This window comes from Callospermophilus lateralis, chromosome 2, assembly GCF_048772815.1.
Source record: "Callospermophilus lateralis isolate mCalLat2 chromosome 2, mCalLat2.hap1, whole genome shotgun sequence".
Classification (NCBI taxonomy): domain Eukaryota; kingdom Metazoa; phylum Chordata; class Mammalia; order Rodentia; family Sciuridae; genus Callospermophilus; species Callospermophilus lateralis.
In genome coordinates, this window is record NC_135306.1 from 205,882,834 (window position 1) to 205,893,487 (window position 10,654).

General features: G+C 54.4%; 1 protein-coding gene across 1 annotated transcript in view; it reads right to left on the minus strand.

Annotated features, from left to right (window-relative positions):
* Sptbn2 (spectrin beta, non-erythrocytic 2) overlaps positions 1-1,233 on the minus strand; it is a 28,866-nt gene extending 27,633 nt beyond the window's left edge. The window contains exon 1 of the mRNA XM_076847650.2: positions 806-1,233. Within this exon, the coding sequence (XP_076703765.2) occupies positions 806-983 (178 nt within the window). The 5' untranslated portion in view covers positions 984-1,233. The remainder of the gene's footprint in view (positions 1-805) is intronic.
* Between the last annotated feature and the right edge of the window lie 9,421 nt (positions 1,234-10,654).

Sequence of the window (10,654 nt, forward strand, 5' to 3'; positions counted from 1 at the left end):
CAGAGTCTACAGGCTCTGCCTAAGCTGGGGATGGCCCAGATCATCCTGCCATGACTGGATCCAGGGGGAACTGCCCTGCTATCAGGCACAGTGGGGTGAGGCCACTTCAGCACACAGGTAGAATAAAAGGGGAAGACATGGAAACGGTGATGGCTAGAAACATGGGCAATGCCAAGTCCCAAAGTATAACGTCACAAAATGCCTATAGCATCCCTAGACACACACACACACACACACTCACACCATGAAACAGCGACTGCCAGAAATATATTTAAATATGTGTGCCAGGATGGACATGCCTGTTCAGACATCTACCTTTGACACACACCCAGTTTCCACACACGACCCCTCACACACATTCAGATGCCCACTCAGAAGCCCATGGAAACAGAGGAGCTCTAGATCCTGCGCCTCTGGCCCACTCCCTGTCTTCCCTAACTGGGGGAGCACGGCCAAACCCTGGGAGGCCAGCTGCCTGAACCTGCTGAGGCTTCCGTTGCTGGCACTGACCTAGGGCTCCTTCCATCCTCTTTACCTTTGCACCCAGTGGGGCCCTCAAGGTCAACCTCCCACCCCCACTATCCCACATGGTCCTTCCCAGTGGGTCCAAACCTTTCCCAATTCCGTCTACATCTCTGGAGTTTCTGGCCACTTGTAATGATTCCCTCTAAGGCTGGTCACGTTGTCTCCCAACACAAACATCTGAGTCACAGAAAGTGACGGCTCCAGCTCCTGGGCCCTGGCTGTTCCCCCTGCCCTAGTCCCCTCTCGCACACCGGGCTTCCCGCTGCCTGGGGGCACTCACCTTGGAGCTGTTTGAAGCGTCCTTCCAACACGCTGGCATACTGAGCAGGGTTGATGAAGGCAGCCGGTGAGAGCAAGAGGCCCCCCGGGTTCTGAGACCCTTCCACAGCCTCGTAGTAAAGCTCTTCGGCCCCGTTCAGGCCGTTCCCGTGCACCCTGCCCACTGCGTTCCCGCTCATGCCGCCCGCTGCCCCTACACAGCCCGCGGCCCAGAGTCCATGCTCCCCTGCGCCTCGTAGCTGGCAAGTGTCTGTCCCCTGGAGCCTGGGCCGGGGGTCCCGGGAGGCTGCCGTCCCTGGCGGCGGGGATTCAAGGATGCTGGGAGTTTCAAGGAGAGGGAAAAAGGAGTTACGGGATGTCTGAGCTCCTGAAACCAGTGAGCGGGGCACACCTGGCTGTGGCGAGAGGAGACACCAGCAGCTCCCGACAAACAGGTCGGACCGTGGCGGGGGAGGGGCGGGAGGCTGGGGGGCGGAGCCGTGCTGCGGCAGGGCCAGGCCCGCGGGGGCGGAGGAGGGAGCTGCCAGTGCCGGGAGACCTGCCCGTCAGGCCCAGGTTGCCCAAGACTGGGGAAGACCCGTGAGAGAGGCCCTCAAAGCAAGCCGTCTGCAGGGGCTGCAAGCCGGCCCCTCTCTGGGTGACCCTGGGCGGTCCCTCTCCAGGACGCCCGCTTTGATCTTAGCTCAGAAAGCAGAAAAACAGAAACCTGGAAACAAGGAGATTCTGGAAGAAGCCAAGCCCCGAGCAGTGCTGATAGGTATTGCTAGGGTCCTCGCCACTAGGGGGTTAGCATCATCTATGGTTCCAACCCCTTCCTTGCCCACGAGGGCTCTCCTCAGCCAATGTCCCGTTCCCCAGTTACGCCTCACTGCTGGGCAGTCCACCACATCTCCTTCCTGCCTCTTCCTGAGCTTCATATACTCGCCCCTCCCCCATCGCCTTCCTTTAAGTATTCATGAAGCACCTGGGGGTGTGAGGCACAGAGTACACCAGCACAATCATACTGCCTCTTCAGGGCATCACCCGTGTAGTGGAGAGATAAAGAGCACCAAGTGGCTCGCATGTGTGCACAGACAGACTCATAACAGTCCTGGGGGCACAGGTCTCGAGGGCACAGGTGTTAGGACAATATTGGGTGGTGTGTACACAGACGTGGTCAGAGTTCTGGGTGGCACATGTCCTGTGCACCCAGACATCATGATCATACAGGTTGGCCTGTGGAGCATGCACAGACACCATGACAGTCCTGGGAGGCATGTGTCATTACAGATATGGTAAGAGTCCTGGTTGGTGTGCACACATGCGCTGTGTGTAGATACCATGACAGTAGTAGAGAATCATGAACCAAAAACTAGGGTTCCAGGTACACTTTCCCTCAAAGAGGAGACATTTTCCATATCCCACACCTCTGTTTTCTCTGAGATAGAGAAGCATTGGTATGACAATTTCAACAGTCAGCCAAAGACCCAGCCAAAAGGGAAAAGGGTCCAGGTCCTTAGAACCAATGGCCACCACACAGGGATTCTTAGGCTGATGCTGCGTTGGGGAGATTTGGGAGGGTATTGGGGATTTAACCCAGTGAGACTCAACCCCTAAATCACATCCCCAGACCTTTTTATTTTTTATTTTGAGACGGAGTCTGGCTAGGTTGCTGAGCTGGTCTCAAACTTGCAATCCTCCTGCCTGGGTCTCCTTGGTCACTGGGATTACAGGCCTGCACCATGGTGCCCAGCTATTTGGGGAGTTTTTAAAAAGCCTCAGTTATGGCCCATATGGCCAAAGATTCACTGTTGCCAGGGAGGAGCTTGGGAGCCTGTGACGATAGCTTCTGGATAAAGCGTGCAGCCAGGTTTGGGAACCTCAGCCTCAGTGTCTCTTCTCTCAGCAGCCACCCACTGGGGTGCCACCTCTTAGGAGTAGTCCTGAGTTCTCACTGGACTGGGCTGGGCAACGACAAGGGAGGGATGGAAGAGGGGAGCCAGACTGGGTGGGTGGCCTAGGGGCGTGTGGGTGACTCAGCCCCACGCCAGCCAGCCGCTGGTGGTGTCAGGTGGCAGCCTCACTGTTGCCATGACAACTCCTCCCCCAGAACGCAGGGAGGCCCGCTGAACGAGTTTGTTTGTGCTCAGAACCACCGAAAGGGAGAGCCCTGGCCGCAGGGAAGGGCAGGGACCCAGGTGGGCGGAGAGCAAACTCTGGAGAATGGGCCCCCGGACAAGACTGCAGTGGGAGAGGACCTGCTTCCGGAAACAGGTAGATGAAATAATGGGAGTAACAGGTGGCAGGTGGAAGGAACAGGTGGGGAGGGTGCAGAGAGGATGGCGGCCGGGAGGGAGAACAGGAGTGGGAAATGACAGTGGAAATCAAGGAAGGCAATGAAAGGCAGGGATGTGGGGGCGGAGACAGAGTGACAGTGAAAGTACAAAAGGAGGAAGGGACATGACCCAGGGCCCAGGCCAGTGAAGGAAGCTGTTGAGTCAGTGGAGCAAGTCCAGGGGTCAGCTCTGCTGGCCTCTCTGGGCCTGGGGTAAGGGAGGCTGCGTAAGGTTCTGGATTGCAGGAAGTTTGCTCTTGAGGCTGGATTTGGGGACTAGGGGCCTGGTGAGCTATTCTGGGTTTCCCACTTAGTACAGCAACTTAAAAAGTGAGGTCTTCCCATAGGGGTGAAAGACTCTCTACCACCTGCTTGGGACCAGCCTCCTCCAGTCTCCTCAGCACCTCCAGTGGTCCTCCCCTGACCTCACCTGCCAGGGCCTTGATTCGAGACCTCTCAAAAAGGCGAGCTGAGCTGCTGTCATTGTCCCAGTCTGAGTCGGGCAGGTCCCAGCGGTTGTTGATGTCACTGTACTGGCCCTGGATTTCCAAGCTGTCGAAGTCTGTGGGTGACAGAGTGCTGCTCATGGTGGTGGGTGGCTTCCTGCTCCTGCAAGAAGATGAAACGGGTGAAGGGCATCTCCGGGCCTCTGGACCTCACCCTCATCATGTCCTTCCTTCCCTAGCTCTGCTGTTGCTGTCCTCAAGGCCAGGGGTGGGTTGTTTGTTTTAGTTTGTGAAAATTGGTCCCCAGTGGGAGAGGGGAAGCCACCATGAGGGACAGGAATGTGGAGAGACTGAACATGGCAGATGGCCTGTGGAGGGAGGCAGGAGGGTAGCACAGTGTCTCAGAGCACACGTGTCTGCACAGGGTAGACAGGAAGGGCTTCAAGGGCTCAGCCGAGGGAGGGCAGGGCAGAGCTGGGGGCTGAAAATGGCCCTGAGCTTAGCATGTGTCAGAATGGCAGTGTGTGGAGTGGTGTGAGGCAGACAGCGGGTGTGAGTCCCCTTGAGCAGTAATGAGTTAGAGTTCTTCCCTCCCCACTTCTCCTGTTCTGAGCCTTCTGCCTCCTGTAGGCTACTGAAGATGGAGAGACCCAGCTTCTGCTCTGGTCTACTACATCTACCACAGATCCTCTAGATGGACTGATGAGCTGATAGGCAAGTAGGGACCAAGTACCTCAGAGTTCAAAGAAGGACACAGTACAGTTCTCTCCCTTTATATCCTTTTGTTTGCTATAAAGAATGCTTAATATGTGCTCCATGAATGTCAGCTGTGCTATATGTCCCTGCTGTTAACATGCATCTCCTCATCACAACCCCCAGTGGGGCCAGGGTCCATGGCTGTCCCTATTTCATAGATGAGGAAGCAGCACCACAGAAATAAGCCACTGGTTCAAGGTCACACAGCTGAAAGGATCACCAAGGGTTGTTTTGTTATTGGTGGATTTTTTTTGTTTTTTGGTACTGGGGATTGAACCCAGGGGTGTTTAACCACTGAGTCACACCCTCAGCCATTTTTTATTTTTTATTTTGAGACAGAGTCTTACTAAGTTGCTGAAGGTCTTGCCAAGTTGCTGAGACTAGCCTTGAACTCATGATCCTCCTGTCTCAGCCTCCTAAATTGCTGGGATTACAGGCATGTGCCACGGCACCTGGCACCACCAAGGTTTGGAAGCAAAATTCTTTCTCTTAATTACAGTCTCTGAGATAGAGATTTACAGGTTCTCTGACCGACCTGGAGCCTATTAGTGTGGTGGGTTATTAGCACTCACCACAGCACTCTAGGGCCTGGCTGGGAAACCTGGATCATGTATGCTGCCAGCATTATTTATGACCTTAACTTTCAAACACATTTTGCCCTCAAACCTAACAAACAAGCATGGGATCAGTTGCTGGGGATTTTTTTTTTTTTTAAATGAGTATTGTTCAAAGTTCTTGTGTAACATGACACTCAGCAGCCATTCAAGAGAATGGTGGTAGGGGGTGGGGGGACGGTGTCTGTAACTTTAACAAAATCCCAAATTCTACATTTCTCATTTTTCTAGTACCTCTTGAATATGAAGACATTTTAATCCTGAGCTCTACTTCCTGGGACCAGGGCTGTGAACTTGGCCGTCTCTGGTTCTGGGAAGGAAGGAGGTAAGGAGAACCTCTTCTGTGGTTTGGGGAAGGAAAAAGGAATGGGTAGTGAGACTGGGGTGGCTGGGAAGGTGTGTTCCCAAGGGCACGCAAAGGCAGAACTTGGCTTCTATCATTACTTGGTTCCACGAAGCTGAACCTGACCTGCTTGAAGGGCAGGGCTGCCAGCCCCTCCCCTTTTCTTGCACATCAGGATTTCCCTGGGAGTAGCATTAATGAGGTGTGAGGGAGCTCAGGTCTAAGGTCCCTCAATTGGGGCTTTTTAATCCCTGTAGCAGAACAGGGAACTTAATTTCCATTAGGCCTAGGACTCCTGTCCCATCATTTCCCCCAACAGATTCTTCTGGATTTGCTCTGTAAATATTTATATAAAAATAAATTCCAGGGCAGAGGTGAATCACCCTGAGCAAAGAGCACTGTGGGCCAGGCATGACCTAAGCTAGTCACCTAACACTCTTAGTTGCTGGATGGCAAAGCAGTCCCCGTCCCAGCCCTTCAGGTTAGGGAATTCCGATCAGCAGCCACTGTCACACTTAGCTCTGGGAAGGGCACTTCCAGCTCTCAACCCATGCAGAGACCCCTACACAAAAACACCAACATCTGAAGACCCCTGAGGGTCAGTGTATATGACCTTGTCCCTCTTACCAAGAGTCACAAACTCACTGAAGCCAGTCCCCAGGAGTGTTTTGTTTGGCCAACATTGGCTTTAAAATAACTGTTTTTGGATTCTTTCAGGTAGGATTGGTTCTACCTTCTCCACAGACCTCACCATTCCCTTTTGCTCCTGTGCAAATATGATTTACATATTTATGTTACCCTCCTGGCCCCTGAAGGCCCCTGAGGTTTTCAAACCATTATCATGTGTCTTTGTACTCCACAAAGAGCAGATACTTAAGGGAAACAAGTTTTTGACTGCTGTCTCTAAGCCAAGGTGTTCCCCAGACCTCCAAAAGCCTCATGAACCCAAACATGCACTGCTCTTGCTTGTTTTTGGTGACCCAACTTGGTCCTTCAAGGACCTACCAGGGTCCAGGCATAGGATTCAGACCTTCCAGGGGAGGCCTGGCTGGTACAAATTCTCTGTGGAATCCCATCATTTTGGGGAGAAAACCTGAAACTGGAACCTCCCCCTGTCAAAGTTCAGTCAGGGACATCTGTGCTTTGCAACCTGAGTTCCCAAGAATGCCATGATATAGTTAAGGAACCAAGACAGCACTATGGGGGGTCAGAGATCTCCATAATAGCATTGTGCTGTAACTCCAGAGACTTCCTGAGAATGCTGTTCATCACTGTGGCTCTGAGGCCCTATCTCTGCGCCTTGAAAATTGCCTTCTCTGAGCATTCCAACTCTGCAGCCTCCGAGTTTTTTGAACAAAATGTTCTCTGTCAGTGTCCCTGGCTGCCATCTCCAGATTCCTATAGTTTTCTGTTTGAATTTCTCCTACCCAGATCCTGCTCTGGTTCCCTTTTGCTGGCACCATTCATAGAGCACCATTCCTTGCCTGTGACCTGAGGCTCTATGCTCATAGGCTGCTGGGGAGCTCCCCCAGCCTCATAACCCACCCCCTCCCTATACCCTCTTCTCAGGGGATTCCTGAACTCTGGCAATAGGGTGGTGCAGCAACTAATCCAGATTACAATTTGTCCAATCCCTTATTCTTAGCCACTGACCTCTAGCTGGGCCCAAGTAGCTTATATTGTTAGTGTCAGAACAATGTCAACTTCCGCCAGATGCAGGCTTGGGGTGCTGCGGGAACTTACACCCAAGCACTGTCGGATGCAGACTCTGCTCAGCTGGGTACATGTGGGGCTTCTAGAGCAGCTGTCTTCCCTCCCCCTCTTCTTCTAGCTGGTGTATAAAGCTAGAAATCCTGCCCCCAGGCTAGAAGCTATCTTGTACCCTAATTCTTCCTCTCACCTTATCCTGCTTCTGATTAATTCTTTTCCTCTCTCAGAGACAGTTGATGGGTCCACCTCTGTGCTCTGCACAGCATTTCAGCTGCAGCTATGGCTGCGCTTATCATATTATATCAGTTAGTTGTTTATGTTTCTGTCTGCTGGCTCCAATTTTAACTCATTGAGGGCTGGGTCTTAACTTCTTTTTGTGTTTTGGGGGCCCAGCAGAATAGGTATTCAATAAAGAGACATTGAATGAATTGAGTACGATTTATTTATTTAATTTTTTTTGGCCATCCAATTAATGTCTTTCTTAGGAATGGAGAAAGGATCAAGGAAAGAATGAAAATTGGGGTGCAAAAGCTGATCCTCAACTGTTCGGGGTTGAGCTCTATGGTCAGGACCAGCGATTCTCAAAACTCACGGGAATCACAGCTACCTAGAATGGAGGGTCCAGTTACTGAATGGTTCCCCCTACCCCAAGTTTCTGATTCAGGGATGGGGAATTTGCATTTCTAACCTGTTCCCAGGTGACATTAAAGCTGCTGGCATAGAGAGCACACTTTGAGGGTCACTCTTGTCCTAGGATGACAAGCAACTGGAATTGGTTAGAGGAGCTATGAGAACTGAGAAGACACATTTTCAGGGGTGAGTGTGACTAGATTTAGCTTCTAGGTGTGTTCAGTCCCCATCCCATGCTAAATTCCAATATAACTTCCCCTCTAGAACCCCATCCATGAGAAGGAGATTGAAGATGGAGTGGGCTCTAGAGCTAACAAAACTGAGCAGATGCCCTGACACAGCGAATCACAGAAGTGCTGAAGGAGGACAGGGCTGGAGCAGCCAGGGAAAGGCAGAAAGGAATAAATGACAGCAGGATGAATAATAGATTAGAAGAGATGGGGACTTTGGCAAAGTAAAAATCTTATTTGATTTCAAAGTATAAAGGGTGGACTGGCAGAAAAAGAAAAAGGAGAAAGAAATCACAATAAACCCAGGGCTCTGAGGGAGGCAAGAGATAGATGTTCCCAGGGCAGAGAAGAGGAGGAAGGCAGGAAAAACAAAAACCCCAAACCATTTCCCAGGTCAGGACTCACTCTGCTCTGAAGAATTTAGGGACTGGACTAAAGAGGGTCTGAATTTTGACTCTCTCCTGCAGAATCTTCCACTTAGGCAGAGTCATTTAGAGTCTTTCACTCCCTTCCCCAATCCTGGGTTTACATCATTTTCTCCATTGGATGCAGAAAGCTCCATTTTAGCTTTTCCTTCACTAATTCTTTGCTCTCCTGAATGTGCCAAGAGGTTACCTCACACCTCCAGCTAAGATACAGATTTGGAACTCAGTCCACCCTCTTCTTCAAGGAAGATGCCGGCATCTGCCAGCTTTCAGTGTTGGAGTTGTGGCTGCTCTCAGGGGGGGAAGCTGCTGAGAAACAACCCACTGAGACAGCCTGTAGCAGGTTAGAACAGGGGCAAGCCTGCATCTCAGACAAGGAGCAATGTCATGAGGTTAATAGGGCAAAGTCAGTCACTGCCAGAGTGGATGGTGGTATGGACAGTGGTGCTGGAGGTAGAATCGCCCAGCCAGGACGCCTCCCTGGGGTATGACAGGCCGACTCCACAACCCTGTAAATGTCCCGGCCTCCGAAAAACCTTACAAGACGCTTCCCCATAGCTCCAAAGGAAGAGGCTTCGTTCAGCCTTTGCGAGTGCCACAGTGGGCCCCGCCGCCAACGTGTCTCCCTCTTCCACACACTGCGAGGGAGCCTACGTGGAGCTGGCACCCAAGGGGTCAGGAGAAGCCCACGCGGCTCCAGAGCGAGCCCTCAATAAGGCAGGGAGCCGACTGCCTGCAGACGCGGGACAGAGCCAGCCAAGCGCGTCCTCGGCATCCGGACCGGCGCCGGTTAGTCAGCCTGCGAAGCCTCAGCAAGAGAACTGCCTGCGCTGTCAGACACGCTCCGAGCCATCCGACCCCTATCCATCAGCGCGTCTGTCAAGCCCCAACTCTTCCAGACTCTTCTCTAGGCTCCTGAAAGGCCCGCGCCCCCCAGTCTCGACCCCCACCGTCCTCACATTGCTACCTGGCTGCTGGCACATGACACTGTGCATCCTGTCCCCGGTATCCCGCAGGATTCAGGGCCAGGCGCCGCATCCTTCCTTCCCGATTCCCTGGGACCGGCCCAGACCCCGACCCCGCCGCCGGCACGCGGCTGCACAAAGCGCGCCTCCTCGCCGGCCGGGACAAAGCGGGCCGGGGCGCCGGCACCTACCTGTGTGCCGAGCGCCGGCGGGGCGGGCGGGAGCGCGGCGAACGGGGGCGCACCGGTCGTCGCCGCGCCCGCAGCCCGGCCGCGTGGGGCGGTTGCGGGCGGCGGCCGGTGGCTGCGGGCCGCGGGCGCACAGCGGGCGGGCGCTGTCACGGGGCGCGAGCGGCGCGGGGGGCGCGCGGGATCGGCGGCGGCGGCGGCGGCGGCGGGGCGCGTGGCGGCGGCGCGCGGGCGCGAGCGGCGGGACTGCGGCGCCGCGGAAGGAGGACAATAGCCTCCCCCTGCCGCAGGCCGCCGGCTCCCGCGGGAGGCCGGGGACCATCTGGAGCCCGCGGCCCCGCGGGGCTCGGGGCGGGGCCCGAGTCGCCCCCTCCCCGCCCGGCGCCATGGCAACCGCGGCCCCTCTCGGTTCTCCCCACAGCTTCCCCGTCCTGGGTCGTTGACCTTCCCCGGGGCCAACGCGGTGGCGGCTCCGCAGCCGGCTCCCGACCCCCACCGCCTTCCGTGTGGGTGTCCCCTTAACCCCCGCCTTCCGGTCCTCGCTAGCCAGCCCCGCGTCAGCCCTGGGCAGCCTGGGTACCCCCCACAGCTTACGCGGCTCGGTCTTAGTTTGGATACCCCACCTTTGTCCTTCGCCTTTGGCCCAAAATCCGTATCCCCGGGAAGCGCAATCCTTCTTTTCCTGTCACTCACCGCGGAGATGTCTTCCCGAGATGCGGCCTCTGTTTTCCTTTTCAAATGTTCCTCTTTGGGCACCTCCAGGCCATCTCCCTTAAGCATTTCTCTCTGTCATCCCCCCTCTCTCTAGTCCTCCTTCCGGCAGGTAGGCTGGCCTGCTTTCCCAAAGCATCGCCATGGTGCTCCTGGAGATCGCCTTCTCCCAAATCAGATTCTCGGAACAGTCATCGCAGCGGCTTCTCGGCTCCTCTCATTTATCAACCAACAGAATTCCGGCCTGTCTTAAAGGGGGTGGGGGCGGGGGTGGACATTTCTAGGCCTGGCACAGGCTGGGTTTTTCCTTGGTTTATCAGTGGCTGAGTGGTCCAAGGTCTAAGGTCATTAACCAAGGTGAACAGCTCTCTGCTTAGGAGAGGAAGAAATGTACCCGAGTTATAACAAACGAATGGGGTGGGTGCTGGCGGTGGGTGCTAAAAGTGCATTATGTCATGTGACACTCCACCCCCACTCCAGCTCTGAGAAGTAGATGCTGTTCTTCCAGATTAGAAAAC